This window comes from Aethalodelphis obliquidens, unplaced genomic scaffold (assembly GCF_003676395.1).
Source record: "Aethalodelphis obliquidens isolate GAN/ISIS:26980383/991018 unplaced genomic scaffold, ASM367639v1 scaffold35, whole genome shotgun sequence".
Taxonomy (NCBI): Eukaryota; Metazoa; Chordata; class Mammalia; order Artiodactyla; family Delphinidae; genus Aethalodelphis; species Aethalodelphis obliquidens.
The window spans coordinates 8,037,152-8,062,332 of record NW_020837979.1 but is presented as its reverse complement, the minus strand read 5'-3'; the positions used below and the strand labels follow the sequence as shown (position 1 = coordinate 8,062,332).

General features: G+C 43.6%; 1 protein-coding gene across 1 annotated transcript in view; it reads left to right on the top strand.

Annotated features, from left to right (window-relative positions):
- The window catches only part of VWA3B (von Willebrand factor A domain containing 3B), a 207,997-nt gene that overhangs the window by 64,167 nt on the left and 118,649 nt on the right, over positions 1 to 25,181 (top strand). The window contains exon 9 of the mRNA XM_027128900.1: positions 12,616 to 12,741. Coding sequence (XP_026984701.1) covers positions 12,616 to 12,741 — 126 coding nt within the window. The remainder of the gene's footprint in view (positions 1 to 12,615; positions 12,742 to 25,181) is intronic.

The following is a 25,181-nucleotide window of genomic DNA, read 5'->3' as shown; positions in this document are numbered from 1 at the left end:
CAGTTTGCTTACTGCAGCTTTCCTTGCCAATGTATTAAAAAGCCTCTAAAAATTTGGACCAATTATATTGCATTTGTGCCCATTATCAATTCAAGATTTAAAAGGCTATAATTATTCTCTAAGGTTTCCGAAGTCCTTTGGACTACTCCAACTCAGATTAGTGGAGACTGGATAGATTAGATAAATGCATAGCTACAAGTTCTTATTTCACTTAATTTTGATGTGTGATACTTGTTGATAAATAGCTGTTTGTAGGAATCTGCATTTCTTGTAATGGGGTTGATAAATGAATTGTAATAGTATCTACAAATAAGTTAATTATGTGTGAATTTTAACGAACTTTTAGGCCTCACGTTTTGGGGCAAATCGTACATCATCGTCTTCCCCTGAGATAGCAAAAAGTAGTTGTAGGCTGAGAACAATTTTGTCTTGTTTCTTGCTTCCTTGCAAAGACAGCACTAGATACATCGTGTACAATCATTTCTTTATTCTGTGCCTGCTTTGGATTCTTATATGTACTTGGAAGAATTTCCCCCCCAGATTGAATTTTTTCCTGTCTGCTCATTTTCCCAGGACTGCTCTTTTTGGGCGATAGAAAGCTTTTCCAGTGTTTTGACACAGGCAATATGTGCTGCCTAGGGTGGTACCTTAAATAGTGCATTACATTAAAATTTGTTTCTACATTACTTCCTAAGAGTTCCTGGGCAGTTTTCTTTGGCTGTCAGGAATATTTAGAGAGAGGACGGGAAGAGGGCTAAGGTTCATGGCACCTACTGCATCAGCCCCGCTGAGCTCTTGTGCATATGGTGGTGCCTGCCCGCCTCAGGAATCAAGAGTAAATTGCCTCTCACCTCTGATTCTGTGGCCAGGTGCTGTCCAAAGACCTTCCCCTGGATTTCTGAGAACTCTTAGGGGAGGGGGGGATACCCTTCTATTCTCCTTGCCCCCTGGGATCCTCTGTTTGCCTGGCGCTGTGTCTAGTTTTTCCATGCTAGTCTGGATGAAAATTCAGCTCCTCTCTTTATTCCCTCCCACCATCTTCCTCACATACTCTTCATTAGGTGTGATATTTTTTTAAAAAAATATTTATTTATTTGGCTGCGCCGGGTCTTAGTTGTGGCGTGCGGGATCTTTAGTTGTGGCACGCAGGATCTTTTTAGTCGTGGCATGTGGGAATCTTTCAGTTGCGGCACGCATGCAGGATTTAGTTCCATGACCAGGGATCGAACCCTGTCCCCTGCATTGGGGGTGTGGAGTCTTAACTGCTGGACTACCAGTTAAGTCCTCATTAGGTGATATTTTAATAGCTGCTGCTGAGCCACTGGAGGAGGAAAGAGTGACATACATTCTCCCTGGCTCCTCCCTTCTGTTTCTTCCTTTTGCCTCCTGAAGCTTCTCAACATTTCTTTTCAAGAGCAAAGCCTGCCACTGAGTCTCCCCTCCAAGCCTGACAGCTGTGTCTTGTCCTTGGGGTTCATTGAGCTTCTTGGACCTGCTGGTTTATAGTTTTCATCAAATTAGTAATACTTTCGCCATTATTTCTTGCTCACAGGTCTACAGGTCAACTGCAGATTGATTAATTGAGGAGGGACGTGTCCTCCTTTAACTAGTGCTCTCCAGGATATAGTTCTGTTGTGGCCGTCAGCATGAGCAATGAGCACAAGTGCCAGGCCAAGCCGTGCAGCCCTACTTACGGCCTCTGCTCATGTCACACCCACTCATATTCTGTTGGCCAAAGCAAATGACATGACCAAGTCCCACATCAAGCAGATGAGGACATCTACTTCGCTCACACTGAGGTGGGGAGGGAAATGAATATTTGCTAAACAGTAATGCAAAAGCTCTCACAATGTTTTGTTCTTGCATGATTCTTTTTCTGGCTCTGGCAAACAGCGTTTGCTGGAAAGTGAATCAACTTTGGAGTCAGACCTGGATTCAAACCCTAGTTAGTTTTGCCACTAACTACTTGTGTGACTTTAGGTAAGTTACCTAACCTTTCTGAGCTATGTTCTCTTAGTTGTAAAAATGGGAAAAATCACATTTACCTCATATGATTGTTGGGGGAGTTAAGGCATATAACACCCATGGTAATGTTTAGTACAAAATTGACATTCAATTAATATTAGTTTCCTTTTAGGATTCCAAGTGGGCTTTTATTGTAGACATTGGCTCTAGAAAGTAAAATAATCCAACAGGACAGTGAGCATTTTCAGACTAGTTATGATACTAACCAGTTTATTCGCATTCATAGTGATGGATGGGAATCGGAATTTGGAAGTAGGAAGTGAATACTGTACTGATTAGCTGCGTCCCGATTGGAGGTGGATCCATTTCCAAGGTTTATATTAAGGCTACGTGACCAGGACCTTTCTAGAGGAAATCAGGAGCACCTGTTCATCTACTAGCAGTGGTACCTAGGATTATACTGTGGGGCCCTTTCTCGGCATGACTTTCCCCCACTTCCCTATTGTCAGATTGGGCACAGTGAGAGGTGTGAATGGTGCAGGAATATCTGTCAGTTGGATGTGGTAATTTTCAGTTCTCGGAAGCTTTCATGATTGGATGGGATGGATTGTTCTGCATGGGAGCTGGGTTATTGTTGACTTGGGAAGGACTGTATCTTTAGGGGGTACAGTCCTAATTCCATGGGAAGCTGCTCCTTAAGTTAGGAAAGCCTTGTGGGCCCAGAGTGAGGGGTCTATGTAGTGGTCTGGGGGCTCCCTCTCAGGAAGGAAAAAGGCTTCTGATCTCTAGGGTTCGGAGCAGACCTCATCTTTTACTTTGGTTTTTCTCTTCCTATTTTGTCCTCAACATTTTAATTAAACTGAAATAGTAAGTATGGACTGAGAAAATCACATTAGAGTAAAATTTTTCACTGAGGGCCTGGCACCAGCCTAAACAGAAGTCAATAATTTTGGCATTGATGTGGCTAGCTCGAAATCCGGACTCATCGGTGAAGCTGACAGTGGACTCATTTTCCACGCCAGGCTCTTCAGAGTTGAGAATGCAAGACATCCAGTGGTAGGATGAGCACCCAGGCTGATGGCCGTGGTTGGAGCTCTGAGCTCCCACTTCAAGCCAGAGCTGGTATCTTATACCAGAGGGGGAGGAAGGGGAGGGGAGGGGAAGGGAGGGGAAGGAAGAAGAAGAGGCAGATGCAGACACTTGAGGGGCAGTCTTAACTTTAGCATGTTTCATATGTACAGCCACAACCCACAGCTCAGGACCCCCTCATGGTTCCAGATCAGGGTTAAGCAGCTGAACACCTTTCACTTCTAGCCCCGTCTCCCACCATCAGCCATCATTAGTAGATCTGTGATCGCCTCTTCCTTCTGAGCCTGGACTCCCCTCGGCCAGCTCAGCCCAGCATGCTGGCCAGCCTCTGCTCCTTGAGCAGAAGCGGCAAATAGGTTCAGTGTGCTCATCACCATACTTTGCTCATGGGATAAGAGAAAGACTGCAATGAATAAGTAAAAAGGGGTGAGTTTTGGAAAAGATGAAAACTCTAATTTGAAAAGATACATCTACTCCAATGTTCATAGCAGAACTGTTTACAATAGGCAAGACATGGAAGTAACCTAAATGTCCATTGACAGATGAATGGGTAAAGAAGATGTGGTACATATATATGATGGAATATTACTCAGACATAAAAAGAATGAAATAATGCCATTTGCAGCAACATGGATGGACCTAGAGATTATCATACTAAGTGAAGTAAGTCAGAGAAAGACAAATATGGTATCACTTATATGTGGAATCTGAAAAAAGGATACAAATGAACTTATTTGCAGAACAGAAATAGACTCAAAAACATTGAAAACACACTTATGGTTACCAAGGGGGAAAGGGTCGGGGAGGGATCAATTAGGAATTTGGGATTAACAGATACACATGACTATATACAAAATAGATAAACAACAAGGGCTTACTGTACAGCACAGGGAACTATATTCAATGCCTTGTAATAACCTATAATGGAAAAGTATCTGAAAAAGCATATACACACACATATATGTATAGTATAACTGAGTCGCTTTGCTGTACGCCCTTATAGTTGTAAATCAACTATACTTCAATTTTTTTTAAATGGGGAAAACAGGAGTGAATTTCAGGTAATAGGAAAAGACAGTGTTTTTCTGAGAGTGTTTTTGTTTGTGTCCAATACTTCTGGCAAAATGGTGTTAGAAAATCTGTTCTGCTCAACAGTATTATTCTGAAGTCTGAAAATGGTGTAGCTGTAAAAATTTGATGATTCTACCTTTGGAAACTGCAATTTTTTTGTGTGTTGGTGGAGAAAAATGCATGAACGAAACTCAGTATTACAAAACCAAAATTCATTTGTTTTAAGGTATGTTCAGGCTGACAGGCTTAAGGAGAATGAACAACCAAGTCCTCATTCTTGGAAGACACTTGTGATCTTTAATTCGATATTTCAAGTTTGCTGGCCCATCACTCAGGCTTGCCTTGGCTTCTTTGCTTCTAAGCTCTAATTTAATATAGAAGCACTGACTGGTGCCTGTTTATGGGCTACTGAGAGCAGTTCTCTCAGAGGTCTCCTTTCTGCTCCCTAGACCTCAGTTTAATTCAATGGATGGAGCTGGAGCAGCTGCACGTCCAAATTTGCTGCCACATTCCAGTGTACAAGACTGAGACTTTGTCTCCAAAGTCCTGCTCCTCTAATAATGGCTTGCCTTGGATTTCTTGAGACAGTCCTCTTGTTGGCAAAGCATTTATGAAACGCCTTCTGTGTGCTTTAGTGTCTCACTAGGGGCGAGGAGGAGATTCAGAAGGAATAAAAGACAAGTTTCCTATTCAGGGAACCCTAAACTCTTAGGATATCAATTATGCTTCTGCTTGATGATTTCCAAGTTGCTCCTTCACAAAAAGGAGGGGATATATGTATACGTATAGCTGATTCACTTTGCTGTACAGCAGAAACTAACACAACATTGTAAAGCAATTATACTCCAGTAAAAATTAATTAAAAAAATAATAAAAGTGGGAAAAAAACGTTGCTCCTTCCCATCACAGCTGCAGGATCTCAGTTTAGGATTTAAGACTTGCCCACCTACACTCAACCCTCTTGTTCCCTTAGTTCACACCTTCACCTAATGTGTAGGAAGGTCTAATTTTCCCCACCAGAGGGTAAGTCCCTTTAAGGGCAGGGACCCCTTGTATTTTTTTCCCCCATAGTGGGTTTAAATCCTGGGTTCCTTGTTTATTCTTAGCCTGTCACCAGGACCCCTGCACTGCTCACTGGAACCCTCTCTTGGCACCGGGCCGTGGTGGGTTCAGCCCAGTTCTTTAGTCACCAAGATAATCAATGTCTTAGAATCACACTGAAATAATCAAGTGGGTTCAGACATCCTGCATCACCTAACAAAACATTGAAGCATAGAGAAATCTCTGAAGAATCTTTTAAAAATTAACTTCAATTACCAGGAAAAAGAGCTAGTGTAGATTTCTGATTACATTTGAAAACGCTTGTTCTGGTTTCAAGGTGAGGGATCTTCTCCACATATATTATTTGAAAGTGGAGCCTTGTGCTGAGCTCTGGGGTTACAATGATGAAAAAAGGGGGTCCCTCTCTTCAAGAAGCTGATGTTCTGGAGCAGCCTACAAGGTGTCAGGGATGTACCAAGGAGAGCAGTTACAAAAAGGGATAAACGTAGTTCTGTCCTCAAAGTCATAACAGTTTGGTAAGGGATGCAGTATGCCGATAGTAGAAGCTCAACCCTGGAGCACTCTCAGAGTGAGTAAAACCCATCGGGCCTGTCCGTGGGTGACCGCCCATCCCAGCACAGGTAGATTACAGCTAAGCAAGCAGGTGTGTGCTACACCTCAGCAGAGTGCAGTATTAGGTCCTGACCTTGGTGATACAGCTCACCAACCATCATCGTCTACAGATCAGAATTACAAACTGGGTGGTTTCCATACCAGGAAGAGATGAGCCTATAAGCCCCTTGAAGGAAACTAAAAGCAACCGGTACATAACAGATGAGGTTTGCTTACACAAATCCTGCATTGTGGTAATTTTTGAGGATATACAAGGACAGTGCTCCACATGGGAAGAGTACGGGGAGGGGGGAGTTGGAGACAGACAGACCTGAGGCTGAAGCCTGACTTTATCACTTATTAGCTGTGTGGCCTTGGGCAAGTTCCTTAACTTCTCTGAACTGCAGTCTGCTCATCTGTTAAGTGGGAGTGATGAACCCTACTTGGGTGATGGCTGTAAGAACAAATGAAGTAGTATGTTTAAGTGCCCAACATAGTGACTGGCACATAGTAGGTACAAAGTCAATTTTACTTTCCCCCCCCTTCCTCCCTCTTTTTGTATCAGCAGGAAGCAGCCATTATGAAATACATCTAAAATAAATGACACTCTTAGAAATAGTAGAATATTGTGAACCATATCAATGAGAGTGGCCTGGAACGGGATCTGGAAGATGGTATGTCAAGGACTCTCTGACACCTTGAAGGTCAGACACAAAAAAGAGCTCTGACTCTTTAGGAGCATTTCTTTAGGGCAGAAATAGGGACATCAGGGTATTAGAATACCATTCCCAGAAATCACCCAACTTTTTTGTTTTTTCTCCAAGCATATGCTGGATAGAAATGATAGAAATAAAAGCTTCGCAAACTTTTGTTGCAAGAGACTCACGGGGATGCTTGTAAGAGTCCAATTTCCTGGATTCCCACCCTCAGAGTGAGTCTGGGGTGCGGCCTAGGAATCTGCATTTTGATAAGCTGATGGGGGGTTCTGACACAAGTTCTGAGGACCACACTTTGGGAAGACCACCCTGGAGGGGGAGCCGCTTCAAAGCTCACACTGTTTCCTATTCACTCTGTATTTCCAGTGCCCAGATATCATGGGCGTTGATTGAGTTTTGTTGAAGAAATGAATGAATGGTGACTCTCCGAGAAGATGTCCTGTTGTGAAAAGGATATTTTTAAATGATTGGCTTCCTGGTTTCTAGGTTAGTCTCTTGTGAGTTTAGAGTGAAATAATGAGTCTCCTAAAACTTACTCATTCCTGAATGACCTGGCAGAGCTGGGAAGAGACCCCTCTGTGTGAGTGAGACCCAGTCCCCAGTAGCCCATGTGACCTACCATCCCCGAAACAGGTTTCCATTGAGGGCAGGAGGCAGAGCAGATACTAGCGTGGGATCACTCCCGCAAAACAACAGTCCTAGCCTTACTGTTTCTCTCTTGGTTCAGAGTTGGTTGACAGAAATCAGTGAGCAGCCCTGCGAGCATCTTATAATTCTTTTGGGCACTGTAAGTCCCTTGGAACCGAAAGAAGTGCAGGCCTTTTATGTGATTAGGAAAGCTGAAAAACAAAAACTTTGATAACTTTGCTCTAAAGGAAACTCATAAAGTTCCTTCGAATTTACCATTTCATTAAAACACTTACCTTTGAGTTGGTGTCTTCTGAACGGCATTAGCGATTCTAAATAGAATAGATTTATCCAACTAAACTTTATTCGTGGGCATTTGGGGCATTTTCTCTTTAGATATTGCTTCTCTATTCTTGTGCCTGTGTCTGTATCACCTGTTTGCTAGTAGCCCACAGAGTCTGGGGTCATGCTTCTTACTGAGTTTTGTGGAACACTTGCTCCCTACCATGGGGAGAAGAGTTATGGTTTATATACAGGTTTTCTATGTGAATATCGGACAATTAGACTGCATTGCATTTGCACTTTACAGTGTTATACTTAGAAGAAAGAGGCCCCAGGAGATGGTACCATAGCCGCCTATTAAGAGTTGTCCATACTTGATATTTGAAACTGCTTTTAAGGCATCATGATGTTTGTGAAACACATATATTCATTGTCCTAAGAAAATATTAGACATTTATCAAGATGGTGAAATGACTCTATTTGCTTTAAATTCATTAATGGTTAATTTCCATAGGGTGAGACTGAGCAAAATATCTTAATATGTAATTAAAACAAGGAACTGGGAATGCTTCCATTACAACAAAAACTACTGATTTCACCACTTTCAATCCCTTTATGGATGTAATATACACCCTTTTACCAGATGCATATTGTATTTTTAGGTCTCTGGGGATTTTAATTACCTCATTGTTTATTATTATTTTTAAATGTTATATCACTTTCTGAAAATAGAGGTGCTGTGTTTTCCTGAAAATACTGCCTTTTACTGTCATATTCAACTCTTTCAGATCCTCAAGACTGAGTAGGCATTTAGGGCTCAGGCAGTCAGCAGAGTCTCCACCCAGGGGGGCCAGTTCTTCCCCCAGGAGTCCTGGCGATGGGGAAAGGGCCACAGCAGGACTCAGGGGGTGGTCTGGGATTCAGGTTGCTGAGGGTGGTTTTAATTTAATTTAATTTAATAGCCCTTCCCTTCCTGCCCCTGGTATTGCTAACATTTCAGATACGGGGGTGAGGGGGTGGGGACCTTGCCTTGCTGTGGCACGAGGACCTAAAAAGAAATGACTTACTGCTCTAGGGCATGTCACTGTTAATGTCTGGAACACCTAGGGTATAGCCATATGCTCAAATGATATTAAGTCTGTTACCATTTAGAAGAGTTTGTTGCATTATTGGGGGTTGTCGGTTATGGGACAGAGCAATCCCTCGAGGAGAGAATGCATTAGGTGCTCCGTCATTGTTTCTTTGTAATAAAGAAAAATGAAAAGAAGAAAGGATAGGAATCCTTACTGGAAATGCTGGACCCTGTGCTGAGTGCCGTGGAGGATACAAAGAGAGAAGAGACATTCTGCCCTTGCAAACATAAACCGTAATCCAACACAGCAGACTGATACTGCAGGAAAGCTGTAGATCACAGCTCTCGGCCCCAGGATGGCCCTGGACCCACCGCTGAGTGGTGAGCTGTGCTGTAAGCAGCTGCTTACTAAAAATAAAGCTTCGTGTTTGTGAAGGATTGACTTAAATGAGCCTGGATTCAAGGTCTGGATACACTAATTCACCATCTCCGGCTGATGCTTCTTTATGCTCTTTGGAATTGGAGGTTGGCTGGCCAGGCAGCCAGGAATTGCATATGGCGCCAGCCTCTTTAATTGCGTGTGTCCTGGCAACAAAAGCACCGAGAGCAGTGGCTGTGGCTGGTTCATTTCATGGGAATTGAAAAGGAACAGGAGGCAGATGGCTGTTTCCTGGGGTGGCGGGACAGAGTTTGATGGTGGAGTCAGGCTGCTGCCTTGAATGAAGGGTGGGGCTGGGTGAGTGCAGTGGAGGGCTCTGAGCCCCCTGATAGGGAGCACAGGGGAGTGCAGGGGCCCTGGAGGGTTGGGAGGATGGTGCTCTTACTGGGTTCATGGTGACAGACTATTAGAGGGGGTGTCCTGGCGGGGGCCTTGAGCCCTGGATTTGAATGCCAGCTCAGGGTTCACTGGCAGTGCCCACCCACCACATATACTAAGCGCTCAACAAATATTTGCCACGTGAATAGATGACTGACTTGGACTCTGACAACTGGACTTTATCCTACAAGTGAGACAAGCAAGATTTAACCGGGAGGTAGTGTTTGGTGGCAGGTGGGTCTCCTTCATATGTTAAACAAGCCAGTCAGTACCGCGTGCTGACAACAAACAGCAGCTTAATGTGACGTCACCTCCAGCTAGTGTCAGCATTCTGTGAGCCTTCAAGTGGTCACCACAAGGCCTATGGGGGATGTCAGGGGTTGGGGTGGGAGGGGGCCGCTGGGGTTGGAGGATCTTTTAGGTCACCTGGGTATCTGTCTGAGGAACCATATCCTGTCTCTGTGCACGGCAGGATCCGCTGTGGTTTCATCTCCTTTCTGGTTTGGCCTGGAGAACTTCAAACTCACAAAGCTCTCTGAATACTGCAATCTCCTGTGCCCTGTCCTCCACGCTCTTCTGTTTCCAGTGGGGCTGTCCTCCTTGGCTGCAGCCGTCTGATTTCCCAGCTAAGCTCCTTAGAAATGACCCAGATAAAGATGGCAGCCCTTCCTGACTGCCTGTCGAATAACTTGAAATAAAACCTCTACCTTCTAAGTTAGGCTTTTTTTTTTTTTTTTTTGTTGCGGTACGCGGGCCTCTCACTGTTGTGGCCTCTCCCATTGTGGAGCACAGGCTCCGGACGCACAGGCTCAGCGGCCATGGCTCACGGGCCCAGCCGCTCCGCGGCACGTGGGATCCTCCCAGACCGGGGCATGAACTAGCGTCCCCTGCATCGGCAGACGGACTCCCAACCACTGCGGCACCAGGGAAGCCCTAAGTTAGGCTTTTTATTGCCTGTGGTTTTTCTTGTCTGCTAGCTCGTTTTGTTTCATTATGTTTTGTTCTTAGAGCAGACCAAGTTAAATGGGTAGTTTTGAGTTGTTTTGTTTTCTGATCACCAGCGTAGGAATCTGTAGCTGCCGGATTATAACGACTAAACCAGTGGAGTGAGAGTCTGATGACTGCTTGCTCAGGAGAGCACATCCCGGGTCACTGCTGCCCCTTAAACGCACTTTCCTGTCCTCGGATCAGCCAGCGGCAACTGTATTTCCTTGGAAGTTTTTCCTTTGAGGCTGAAGGAGTAGTCTACTCCTTCTTAAGATGTTATTGACAAGCCTGGGGGAAATGGAAAGCCTTGACTCATTTGAAACTTTTAAAGAGAGAATTCTGCTACTTAACACCTCCAGGCTAAAGCAAGCAGCTGGAAGCCAGTTTTGCTTTCACAGGGTCAGAAAATCCTGGGGGCTCCAGGTTTGCGATGGGTAGCAGCCTGCGATATCATCACGTTTCACTCCTCGGGCTATTGATGGCTGTGGAGCCCTGGTGGCCATCCATCTCTGTCAGGGCTTGTCACTTGCTTCTTAATAAATATAGCTATTAATACTCTCTCACTTGATCCGGCCAACTTCAGGAGGGCCAGAGCTCTGGTTTCCCTTAATTCCGCCCCACCCTTCCGGACTACATTTTAAAAGTCAGAAACATCAACTCTGGTCTGCCCTGGTAGCTTAAGGTCAGTCTTTTGGCCCAGGGTGGACGAATCTCCTGGGGCGGCCCCTACACGTGATGGCTGTTCTCTTTCTCTGTGGTTGTGGGATCTCAGGCATCTGTGGACTGTTCAGTGGGATGCCATCAGCAGCTTGGGTAGGGACCTCTATAAACCAGCCGTCCCTTTTCCAGGACACCTAGTCAGGGTGGCTGAGTTGGTACAGTTACACCAACTTGGGTCTGACACCCTGCTCTGCCACTCTTGGGGGTATGACCTTGGACAGCTAACTAGCTCCACCTCAGTTTACACAGCTGGGAAATGGGGACAGGAATAGAATTTGCCTGGAGAATTGTGAAGAGAGATGAGAAAATGTTTCGAAAGGCCTAAGCACAATGCCAGGCACGTAGCAGATACCCCAAAAAGGTGTTTATCATTAGAGAATCGGGACTCAGCTTCCTTAAGTAATAACAGCATCAGTGTTCTCTGAGCCGACTGTACACAGTCTGTGAAGTAGATTTCTTGTGCATGTTTGTTTTTAAATAAATTTTACTGGAATGGAGTCTTTAAAACTAGAGAATACGTCTGCTAAATTCTTGTCTGAGCAACCCTTTTAGAAGCACCCCAGAGCAGGGACTCCCCTGTAACCCCCACGATGCCGTGAGTGGTGCCAGGCTGGCGGCTGGGCCCGTGGCTGCCACTGAAAATGGGTGAGTGGCATCTTCTAAGCACGGTTGCCTGTTAGAGTCACTGCTGGCCTCGTACGCACAGCGGGCTCTGGTGGAGAGAACTGTAGGTTCCCATACAGTTGTAAGAAATAACAGAAATGCCCACATGCTCTTTACTGGGTTTCCCCCATAGTAGCATCTTGCAAAACTATAGGACGGTATCACAACAAGGATATCGATATTGATGCTCTCAGGATACCACCCCAGGTTCCCACGTGTTGCATTTTATAGTCATACCCATCCCCCTCCTGCTCCTACACCCTCCTTAACCTCTGGAGGTTACTAATCTATTAGAGCCAGGATCCTGGTGGAGGCAGAGCCTCTGTCCCAGCCTTGGACTTCTTACCCATGGGATGAACGTCTATTGACTGATGGCTAAAATGATATAAATGTCTATATTAATTAAGCCATATCATTAAAAAAAAAATGTCATACAGCCAAACCAAACCCTTAACTGAGACAGGAGAGGTCCAGAAAAGGAGGCTAAAGAATTGTTATTACATTAGGGAAAAATAGAGTTGTGAAGGTGGTTTCAAAGAAGCAGGGAATCTCAGCTTAATCAAGAGAGGTGAGGGGTTGTTACTTCCATATACTGTTGAGTTTCCCTTGCTCACAGTGATCACCCTGGCTTTTATTGGGTGCCTTTGAATATTTTTATTCTTTATTTTATTTGAGTATTATCAATAAATTCATCTTAAAATATCCTGGCTGCCACAAATATTTACTTTATAAGGATTTATTACCTCCTAAGGTCTGCATTTACGATTTCTTGAGATGACAGCGTTTTCTTAGGGATCTCACTTCTGAATCTCAGAAAGACGTTAGTGGAGCAAATGGAAGAGGGTGTTCAGAAATATTCTAGAAACTTGGCCGGGCTGTGCCAGGCTTGCTAGGACCACCAGAGCATTCTGGGGCCTTCCACAGCTGCCTGCTCACACGTGTTTCCCTTCCAGGAGCTGGGGTCAGAGAGGACGTGTTTCTCATCTGGAGGGAGATGCAGGAAGCCAGCAGCACGTTGGCCCAGATCCAGAGTCTGGTGGCTGAGCCTCCCAATACCGACGTGGCCACAACAGATCACGGTGGGTGCTGTTTACGGGCACGAGTGTAAAAGAGTCATAACTGCTACTGGTTGGGGATGGGGGCTGTTTCCATGTTCCTTACCAAGGAGAGCTCCTTAGCCCAGCTCCTGAGGGGACTCTCCAGAGCTCTGCTGTGCTCCGTGTGTGTGTGCGTGTGTGTGTGTGTGTGTGTGTGTGTGTGTGTGTGTGTCAGTGTGTGCACATGTGTGTGTCTGCAGTTTGTCAAAGCAAAATCAGAGTTCTATTCAGGGACTATTGCAAGAGGGGAAAAGAGACCTCAGTATGGAAGTGGGCTCAGTTATGAATAAACATGGACCAGTGGGGATTTACAGGCAAGGAGAGGAGCAGGGTGGAGGGTTGGTGGGTGGGAAATCACCAAGAAGAAACATCAGGGTTAAAAGGGGATTTCTGGCTAAACCTGTCTGACAGGATTCTTGCTGAAGGCGGGCCGGGGTGATCAGACATCACCTGGGGGACAGGGGGAATGAGGAATTTGCTCAGGTATGGGGGGCGGGGGATCCTGGTAAACTGTCTTCTCAGGATTTTTGCTAAAATTAGGCTATGCAAAGACAAACACGGAAGTCCATAGGTCAAGATCCAGTTGAAAAGAGGATTCAGAGGAACCTGGGTTTGGAGTGAGAGATCTGGTTGTAAATCCCAGCTCCATCCCTAGATTAACCTGAGTCTATCTCTTTGAGCCTTAGTCTATTCTCCTGTTAAATAGTGATAACATCAGTCTTAAGAGATTATTGTAAAAATTAAGTAAAATAAGGCATGCTTTGCACCAAACAGGTACTTGGTAAATGTTAGCTCCATCTTTTCTCTTTCACCGTTAGGGCAGTGAGAATACTGATTCTTCGTCCTGAGTTCTTGAGTTAGTAAAGGATTTTCCTCTGTAGGGGACTGGTTTCATTTAGGGCATGGCTGGTAATAACAGTAGTTAACAAAGCACATACCTTACACGTCAGGCACTGTTCTAGGCACTTCACAAGTATTAGCTCATTTCATCGTTACCACAATCTTATAGGATAGCTGCTACTTTTATCTCCATTTAAGGTTAAGTAACTTGCCCAAGGCCATGCTAGAAGTAATGAGGCCAGGATTCAAAACCTAGTTCTTCAGTAAAAATACTGATGTCTGGCTCCCAACCCAGACATTCTGATTTAATCCATAAAGGATGCAATCTGGACATTGGGAGTTTTGAGAGTTCCCCAGGCAATCCTAATGTGCAGCAAAGTTTGGAAGCCCCTGCCATGCTGTATTGCCTCCTGGTACCCTGCCTGTGTTACAGAGGCATCAATAGGGGAGGAGAGCAAGAAGGCCAGGCTGGCTGGGGTCAGGGATGCAGTTGAAGAGGAGAAGCGGGGAAGGGGACACGAGTAGAGGGAGGAGGAGGTAGAAGGCATGGGTGAGCTTGCCCTGTGCGACTTAATAAATTCCTGGCAACAGTGGCTTTTTCCTGTGAGTGGGTGTCCTGACTTGGGTCTGGGGCAGCAGCAGCTGCAGTTGCTTCCCCAGGACCGGCTGTCTGGGGTTTCCAAGGAGGGGCCCAATCAGGCTTGTCTGGAGGGGCTGCTCACTTGTGGTGACACCCGTCCCCCCTCAGCGTGAACTTAGAGTCAAGGACTCAGAGAGTCCTCTGTCATCCTGAGAGAATGAAAATGAAGCAGGGGACCTGGGATAAGGCGAACATTCATGCCAGACAAATACTCGCTGCTAAGGTGTTTGGGGGAGTGCTATGGACTGAAATCTGTCCCGCCAAATTCAGATGTTGAAGCCCTAACCCCAGTGTGTCTATATTTGGAGAAAGGGCCTTTAAGGAGGTAAAGTTACATGAGATCATAAGGGTGGGGCCCTAACCTAATAGAACTGGTGTCCTAATAAGAAGAGAAAGAGATACTGGAGACCTCTCTCTCTTCACACATCACATGAGGACACAGCCGGAAGGTTGCCATCTACAAGCCAGGAAGAGATGCTTCACCAGAAACCAAACCTGTAGGCACCTTGATCTTGGACTTCCAGCCTTCAGAACTGTGAGAAAATAAACTTCTGTTGTTTAAGCCACCTGGTCTTTAGTATTTTGTTATGGCATATTGAGCAGACTAACAGAGGGAATATTGAAGCTTGGGGTAATCTTGAGGGTTAACAGAAGGTTTTTAGATGTTGTTTCTAAAGGAAACAGAAGAGCTATTGGCCTCTGTAATCTTTAGAAAGATAGATTGTCATCCCTTTGTTTCAATCTAATACACACACAGAACTAAAAACCAAAATAACTCCAAGCATAAACTTTCAAAACATGCTTTTTTTGGGGGGGGGGCTGTATTGGGTCTTAGTTGTGGCGCACAGGCTCTCTCGCTGAGGCACACGAGCTCAGTAGTTGTGGCACGCGGGCTTAGCTGCCCCGCAGCATGTGGGAACCTAGTACCCCGACCAGGGATTGAACCCGCGTCGCCTGCATTGGAAGGCAGATTCTTTACCACTGGACGACCAGGGAAGTCCCAAAAGATGCTTTAAATGTACCGTTTCTATTTTTTTAAATTTATTTTATTTAATTTATTTTTATTTTTGGCTGCATTGGGTCTTTGTTGCTGCACACTGGCTTTCTCTAGTTGCAGCGAGTGGAGGCTACTCTTCGTTGCAGTGCACAGGCTTTTCATTGTGGTGGCTTCTCTCATTGAAGAGCATGGGCTCTAGGCGTGCGGGCTTCAGTAGTTGTGGCACGTGGGCTCAGTACTTGTATTTCGTTGGCTCTAGAGCTCAGGCTCAGTAGCTGTGGCGCATGGGCTTAGTTGCTCCGCGGCACCTGGGATCCTCCCAGACCAGGGCTCGAACCCGTGTCCCCTGCACTGGCAGGTGGATTCTTAACCACTGCGCCACCAGGGAAGTCCCTACCATTTCTATTTAAAAAGGAAAATTTGGTCAGGACCTTTCCACTGTTGGATACCAAAAGAAGCTTTTGTAACCTTGCTTTGGCCCCAAAGGCCACATGTAGCATCTGACTTGCCCCCGTTGCTGCCCACAGCCCAATGTTATTGAAGCAAAGTCTGTGTCAGCCCAAGACCCTGCGTCTGCTTTGTGTGAGGGCAGCAGCCATTTTCCATGTTTGGCTGCCCAGGGCCTGCAGGCCAGAGGAGATATGGTAGCCATCTGGAGAGGGGAAGGGTAGGATGGAGGAGGTCAGGTGAGCTGTCATTACACGTGGAACCTTCCTGTGAATTAGACAAAGTCTTCCTTCCTGGACATAGCAGCCCCCATCTGCCCCCTGGACTGGGTGCACTGGTTCAGGGACCAACTGGCACCTATAGGACCAGGACCGGGAGGGATGGCAGGGATGACTCATCAGCCTGATACCTGGAATAAGGGGGAGGCCGCACAATCTGGCCGTTGGTAATTTTGACCTCTTTTAATTACCAAGAGCAGTGCATGATGATTCCCTGAGGGAAAAAAAAAACTGACAAAAATATATGAAACATTGGTTTTTTTTTTTTTTTTTTTTTTTTTTTTTTTTTTTAAACATTTATTGTACTTTTGGCTGCCTTGGGTCTTCGTTGCTGCGCACAGGTTTTCTCTAGTTGTGGCGAGCGGGGGCTACTCTTGGTTGTGCTGTGCGGGCTTCCCATCGCGGTGGCTTCTCTTGCTGCCAAGCACAGGCTCTAGGCGTGCAGGCTTCAGTAGCTGTGGAGCACGGGCTTAGTTGCTCCGTGGCATGTGGGATCTTCCCGGATCAGGGCTGGAACCCGTGTCCCCTGCATTGGCAGGCGGATTCCCAACCACTGCGCCACCAGGGAAGCCCGAAACATTGGTTTTTAAAGGCGCTTGACACCAAGCAACCAAGGCCAGTGGTCTCTGAGATACAGGAAAATCCAAGGTAAACTCTGATTGTCCCAGCTTAATGCTTAGTGCTCTGAGAGAGTTTCCAGGCCATGGTGTAGGGAGAAGGATCCCAGGTAGAGCAGAGCAAACTTCCAGGTTTGAGAGGCAGAGTTAGGAGTCCAGGGAGATCAAGATATCAAGATTTCACGGGACAAAGTACCAGAGAGGAGAGAGGTGCACAGAGAGAGAACTCTGGAAATCTGCAATGAGCCCCTCTTGTGATTTCTGCTCAATATTGATCACTCTATGAGGAAACTACCTGAGGCTGGGGAAGATCCATTGGAAAGAATTAGAAAGAAAGGGTTTAGAGCTTGCACAGGGCCAGGAACAGTGCCTGTTCTTACTAGCCTGATTGGAAAAACTTATAAGTCACAGAGCACTGGGTAGACTACTTGGGAAGGTCTTGCCTCAGTAATGGGGACTGACTAGCCTTAAACTGAGCTCTGGGCCCTTCTAAGAAATCATCAAAGCAAGACATGAAAGTAGAGAGTTCTTTATGGGTAACTTAACTGCATCTCAGAACAAAGCTCAAGAAGATTTATAAGAATATAAAATCATCCAGTACCTAACAAGGTAAAATTCACAACAATTGGTATCCAATCAAAGTTTACTAGGCGTGAAAAGAAGAAAACTGACACAGATGTTAGAATTGGCAGTAAAAGACATTTAAACAGTTACAACTGTATTCCATATGTTCAAAAAGTTAAGTGGAGACAGGGAAGTATTTTTAAAAAATACATGTTGAACTTTCAGAGATGAAAATTTTTAGGGAAGAAAATATCTTACTTGGAAACATGCTGAATGGGATCAATGGCAGATTAGACATTGCAGGGAAAAAGATTAGTGATCTTGAAGGCATAGCAATAGAAACTATACAAAATGAGACATACGGAGAAAAAAAACCCAATAATAAATAACAAATAAGAACAAATAACAAAAGAGCGTCAGTGAACTGTAGGACAACTTCAAGTAAACAAATGTAGATGGAATTCCTGAGGAGAGGGGAGGAGGGAGAACAGAAATATATTTGGAGAAATAAAGATTGAAAATTTTCCAAATTTGATGAAAATTATAACTTAGAGATCCAAGAAATTCGATGAATGCCAAGTACAAGAAGATGAGGGGAACTGTACCAAAGGACATCACAATCAATTTGCTTGAAACCGCTAAGGAAGAGAAAATGTTAAAAGCAAGCAGAGCAAAAAAGACATTTTCTGTAAAAGGAACAGAGATAAGCATGACAGCAGATTTCTTGTTGGACATGAAAAGACAGTGGAGTGACATCTTATTTTTTTTCATTCAATACCTTAAACTCTCAATCTAGAATTCTAGATTTTGTGAAAATATCTTTCAAAAACAAAGGCAAAATAAGGACATTTTCAAATGTACAACAGCTGAAAGAATTTATTATCAGCTCATCTGCACTGCAGGAAAAGTTAGAGGGAATCCTTCAGGCAGAAGGAGCATGTAATACTTTGATATGGAAAGAAATGAATGGCGACATGGTTCTACACAAAGGAATTAAGGACACTGGGAATAACTGCATGGGTAAATAGGTGGTATTTTTCTATTCAGATACCGTTAAAAGACAGTTGACTGTTTAAGCTAAAATAATAACAGTGTACTGTGGGGTTTATACCATGTATATAAAAGTTAAGTGTATGACAATAGTAGCATAAAAGCAGGAGGGGAATAGCAGCATTATTCATAAGTTCCAAGGATGAACAACCCAAAAGTCCACCAACAGATGACTGGATAAACGAAGGGTGGTATATACAGACAATGGAATATTATTCAGCTTTAAGAAGGAAACTCTGACACATGCTACAACACAGATAAACCTTGAAAACACTATGCTAAGTGAAAAGCCAGACCCAAAAAGTGGTTACCTGGGGCTGGTGGGATTGGGGAATGGAGGGAGTCATTTAATGGGTACAGAGTTTCTGTCTGGGATACTGTAAAAGTTCTGGAGTTGGATGGTGGTGATGGTGATTCAACAGTGTGAATGTACTTGATGCCACCTAAAACTGGTTACAATGATACATTTTGTGTTATGTGTATTTTACCACAATTGTAAAAACAGCAAACCACTGCATTGCAAAAAAAAAAAAAAAAAAAAAAATCCAGGAGGGGAGAAATGGAAATATGCTATTGTAAGGTTCTTACACTATGTGTGGGGTGATATATCAATTGAAGTTAGACCATGATACATTGAACATGTGTACTATAAACTAAAATAACCACTAAATAACAAAGCAAGCCAACAAACAAGATAAATTGGATTTGAAAATACTCAATCCAAAAGCTGTCAGGAAAAAAAGGGAGAGAATTAAGGACAGATGGGGCCAATAGACAACAAATAGCAAAATGATTGACAGAAACCTAACCATGCATATGGCAAAACTTACCAGTTTGTACATTTTAAATGTATATGGTTTATTGTTATCAATGATCAATTATACCTTAACACAGCTCTTAATAAAGTAACACAGGAGGCTGTGCATCTCTCCTGAAGTGCTGAGCTGTTCAGAGACATTGGTGTTGGCATATACGAGCATTCTATGTGTTTGTGTGTGTGTCTGTGTGTGTGCCAGGTATGGCTCTCAAACGATAATATGGCCTTTCTCACAAAACGTTCAAGAATTTGTCCAAAGTTAGGGAGACTTTACTCTTCTTTGGATGATGCTTCAGCTCAAAGCATTTCAGGAACTCTGCATTTGCAGTAACCTTCACAGACATTTTGTGACTCACTAGAGATAATTAGTCTAATCATGTTGTGTAGTGATGCCGAAATTGGACTCCGCATACTTGGTTGGTTCAGAATATCAAACTCAATGTCAAAAGATAAGGAAAAGGCAAAAGGTCCACTCAGCCTCTGTAGGAAGTTCCGTCAAGGAGCTCTACGGGAGTTTTGAGCACTTTTTTTAACAAGTGGAGAAAGAGATAATGCTCATTTTTATTGGCATTGTATTAAATAACTGGCTGGATTTCCCTGTAGTCATTGGTGATGGTGAAGTACACAGGTTTGGAGTTACAAAGACATTAATCTTGGCTCTGCCCACTCCTGTGTGACCCTGGACAAGACATTTATTATCTGTGCCTCAGTTTCCTTATTTGCAAAATTGGGATAATGATAATACCTACCCAATGTGCTGTTGTGAGAATTAAATGAGAAAATATATGTAAAACACTCAGAACTGTGCTGACACATAGAATGTAATGATAGCATAAAAAAACTTTGATCCATTTATTTATTCTTTTGTTTATTGAATGCTCACTGTACGTAGCTCTGTGCTAGACAGTGAGTATAATGACGAAAAACAGACATGGAATGGCCCCTAATAAAGCAGGATCTTGTACCATTTCTTGTTCAGGAAGGGTAGAAAATCAGAAGCACATGGAAGTATAATTCCCACCTGGGGAAGTATGACTAAGGAAAGGTGTGAGCTCCTGAGGTTTTTGGGGTAAAGGAAAGCCTCGCTGAGGAAATAACATTGGAGCTGATATCTGAGGGTTGAGGGGGTGAGTTAATGAGATGAAGGGTGGGAGTAAGGGAAGAATTTACGCTAGGCAACAGAATAGTGCATGCAACGGTCCTGAGGCAGGAAGGAGCATGGCACTTCAGTAGAGCTGGAAAAGATGAGTGTGGCCAGAGCTCAGAATTCAAGTTAGCAATTGGCCTGTGATGAGTCTGGAAAAGTACCTAAGGACCAGACCATGCTGGGTCTGGAGTCCATGGCATGAGAAGTCAGTTCTTTTTTTTTTTTTTTTTGCGGTACGCGGGCCTCTCACTGTCGTGGCCTCTCCTGTTGCGGAGCACAGGTTCCGGACGCGCAGGCTCAGCGGCCATGGCTCACGGGCGTAGCCGCTCTGTGTCATGTGGGGTCTTCCCAGACCGGGGCACGAACCCGTGTCCCCTGCATCGGCAGGCGGACTCTCAACCACTGCGCCACCAGGGAAGCCCAAGAAGTCAGTTCTTAATTTCAGACCAGTGGGAACCCAGTGGAAGCTTTTAAGCAAGGGAATGATAAGATCAGATTTGTATTTAGAAAAAAACCACTTTGACTATTGTGTGGGAAAAGATTGGAGGGGAGGGACCAAGTGAGGATGAGGGAAGAGAGTTAGGATGTTAATATAGACAAGAAATGAAAGAATATTGGACTAGGGTGATAGTATGTGAAGATGATGCTAAGTGGGCAGATCTGAGGGAGGATTCAAACATTGAACCTGGCAGGACTTGGGTTAAAGAAGATATAGGTGTCGAAGCTAAGCTCCTAGATGAATATTGACGAAGCTGATTAATAAGCAGCAAGTGAGAGTGCTAGAAAGGGCCAGTATTTTGTTTAACTCAAGCATACGTTTTCTCATGTGTAGTGAGCTCTGTATTTTCTAGACAAAAAACACAAACATAAAAACATCTGCATAAGAGTAGCATGTAATGCTTCCACAAATCAGTGTTAAGGCTCTCACTGAAAAAATCCCCCCAAAATGTGGAAGAAGAATTATTTCATTAGGATTCTGTAGATGTGGTGCATTTAATTCAGGAAGGTTATTGGAATGTAATACAAGATATGATGAAATGTCAAAGCTAGAATCATGTTAGAAAGTGACTGTCTTAAATGAAAATAAAAATTCAACTTATCAAGATTTGTGGGATGCAGCAAAAGCAGTGCTTAGAGGGAAATTTATAGCATTGAATGCAATTAAATTAAAAGAGAGGACAGATCCAAAGTCAATAAGCTTCCACCTTAGGAAACTAGAAAAAGAGGAGCCAATTAAATGCAAAGTACACAGAAGGAAAAAATGATAAAAACTGGAGCAGATATTAATGACGTTGAAAACAAAATCTGTAAAGAAAGTCAACAGAATCAGAAGCTGGCTCTGGTTCTTTGAAAAGATCCATAAAATCAATAAACTTCTAGTCAGGCTAGCTAAGAACGGAAGAGAAAACACACAAATTACAAATACCAGCGATGAAAGAGGAAACATCACTAGGGATCCCATATTAAGAGGATAGTAAAGGAATATTATGAACAACTCTGTGCCTACAAAATTGATAACCTGCATGCAATGGACCAATTCCTTGAAAGGCACAATCTGTCAAATCTCCCACAAGAAGAAACAAACAATCTTAATAGGCCTATATCTGTTAAAGAAATTGAATCAATAACAAACAACTGTCCACAATAGAAAGCACCAGGCCCTAAAAGTGACTCCTGAAAGCATCAAGAGACAAGTGACTCATCACATGCAAGTGATCCCCAGTACAATTAACAGCTGATTTCTCATCAGACACCATAGAGGCCAGAGGCAGTGGGATGAAGTATTCAAAGTGGTGAAAGAAAAAGTCTGTCAATGAAGAATACTATATCTGGGAAAATTATCCATCAAAAGGAGGAAAGATTAACACATTCAAGATAAAAACTGAGAGATTTCATTGCTAGAAAACTTGCCCTATAAAAGATAATAAAGAAAGTCTTTAAGGATGAAATGAAAGGGTATTAGAGAGTAACTTGAATCCACATTATAAAGATAACTACATGGGGGGCTTCCCTGGTGGTGCAGTGGTTGAGAGTCCGCCTGCCGATGCAGGGGACACGGGTTCGTGCCCCGGTCCGAGAGGATCCCACATGCCGCGGAGCGGCTGGGCCCGTGAGCCATGGCCGCTGAGCCTGCGCGTCCGGAGCCTGTGCTCCGCAACAGGAGAGGCCACAACAGTGAGAGGCCCGCGTACCGCAAAAAAATTAAAAAAAAATAGATAACTACATGGGTAAATATAAAAGACAGTATAAATGTAGCTTTTGTTTGAACTTATTCTCCTATTTGATTTAAAAGACAACTGCACATGGCAATAATTATAAATATGTGTTGATGGGCACATAATGCATAAAGATATAATTTATATGAGAATAACAGCACAAGGAGTGGGGAGAGAATGGAGCTATATAGGTGCAAAGCTTTTGTGTACCTATTGAGATTAATTTGGCATTTATCTGAACTAGATTGTGGTAAGTTAAGATATTAAGTGTAGTCCTGAGGGCAGCCACTAAAAATATAACTCAAAAAAATTTAGTAAAAGAAATGCCAAGGGAATTAAAATGGTATACTAGAAAATATCTTTTTGGACACAAAAGGCAGTAATAGAAGAATAGAGGAACAAAAAAGATTTAAGACATATAGAAAATAAATAGCAAAATGGCAGATGTGAATCCTACCATATCATTTACTATTTTACATAAAAATGAATTATACACTTCAGTTAAACAGCAGAGATAAACACATGGATTAAAAAAAAATGTTCCAACCGTATGCTGTCTACAAAATACACACTTTAGATTGAAAGATGCAAATAGGATGAAAGTCAAGGATGGAAAAAGACATACAAATAGTAACAATCAAAGAGCTGGAGTAGCTATGCTAATTTTGGACAAAATAGATTATAAAACAAAAAATTTTTACAAAGAGATATCTGATAATAATAAAAGGGTCAAGTTACCAAGAAGGTATTATAATTGTAAACATATATGCACCTAACAGCAGATCTTTAAGCAAAAACTGGCAAATTGAAAGGAGAAATAGTTCAACAATAATAGTTGAAGACTTCAATATCCTACTTTCAATAATGATGGAGGGACTTCCCCGGTGGTCCAGTGGTTAAGGCTCCATGCTTCCATTGCAGGGGGCACGGGTTAGATCCCTGGTCAGGGAACTAGGATCCCACATGCCGCAAGGTGGCAAAAAAAAAAATGAATGGAATAACCAGGCAGAAGATCAATAGAAAACTTCAACAACACAATAAATCAACTAGACTTAATAGATATCTATAGATATCTGTTCCACGCAACGGCATTATAATACACATTCTTCTCAAATGCACCCAGATTATTCTCCAGAAGAGACCATATGTTGGACAATAAAATAAGTCTCAATAAATTTAAAAGGATTAAAATAATACAAAACATGTTCTCTGTTGATGCAAGATCAAAAAAGTGGCAAATATTTTAATTTCCCAAGGGAAGCAGATTCAGATCTCTGTCTTGGTTTAATTCTAGTATTCCCACTCTAAGAGTTGCCATTCTCACTGCCGCAAGAATTTCAGGTTCTTAACCTTAAATTCCCAAACTCCATTAATCCTTTGCTCATTTCTTAATCTTGATTTTTCCACTTTATACTAAACATCTTGAATTGGTCTGTGTTTCTCTTGCCATGTCATGCTATCTTTTAAAGAAATAGTTGCCTCTGGTATAATTTGTGGCCTATGTCACTGATCCTCAACTATTTTCAATTTATTTTCAATGTCATTTTAGACATAGTCACATGAAATGTGTGGCTTTCGAAATTCTTCTCTTGGAGTCCGTGTTCTACTGGTGGGTTCTTCTTAGCCTTCATGCAGGTTTGTCATGAGCTATTGCTCCTTATCTCTCAGTGTCTAGTTGCAGGTATCATGAGAAAGTAAACATTCTTCCTGCAGCTGCCTCATCCACAGCCTACTCGTAATTTTTTGTAAGCTTCCTTCTTTCAGAATCACGGGGCAGAAGAAAAAAAATTAGAAAACAGAACGATATCTTTGAGAGGCATTAGCTCCTCTCCCACATCCTATCCATTATCCGTGCTTTATGTTCTTTATTTTTGCATCTGCTGCTTTTTTGCCTCTTTGTTCACTTAACTTCCTTCCCCTCCTGCTTACACCCCCTGAAGATTATAGGAGTTAGAGAACTCAGGGTTGGGATCGTTTTTTTGCTGGTTTATTGAAGTTGCATAAACCATGGAACCCTTCTTTTCAACAGATTCTACTTTGATTTTTACAAGCATTACAAGTAGGAAGTAAAAATCATTTTCAGGGGAGAAAGGGCCTAGACTTCATCAAGATTCTTTCCCAGTCTCCCATGAACGTAATGGTTGCACACGCTAATCATCATTCCCAAGATTATTCAACAGTCCACTCGGGGCAGACTCTATAGCTGCCAGTTTGGACTCAGGCACATATTAGAGATGTGACTTCAGGCACGTCACTGCATCTCCTTGTACCCCTGCCCTCTTGTGTGCACCCCCTGGGGCACTCCAGAGAACCTTTACCCCAATCTGCCCGGTGAATCAGTTGTGCAGAGTATCAGTGGGTACCTTTCTCTGCCCTTCCATCTCCTCCTCCCCATGGCTTGGCTCCCCTCCCAGTGCCAGGCAAACATGCTCAGCCCTCGGTGCTTTAACAAGTGTCGATGAACAGAAGATGTCAGTCAGTCAGCAAGTGCAGTGCACAAAGTGTGTAACTGCCCGGAGACTGTCTACTCAGAGCCTGAGCCACGCTGTCAACACCTGTCTCTTGGGCTCCCGACCCAGGTGGGCCTTATCATCCCACCTTCAGAGAACCCTCAGTCCTACCAGCTGCTGCCTGCTGAGCCTGTTGAAATCTCACCCATCTCACCAGCAGGAGTGTCTGGATTTCTTTCCCTGGCAGTTGCCCCCTTTCTCCTTCCTCTCTCTCCCTTCCCAGCTGTCCTCAATTCTTCCCCCCCCTTTCCTTCTCTTCTCTTCTGTTTCCCTCCTTCCTTCCTTCCCTCCTTCCTTCC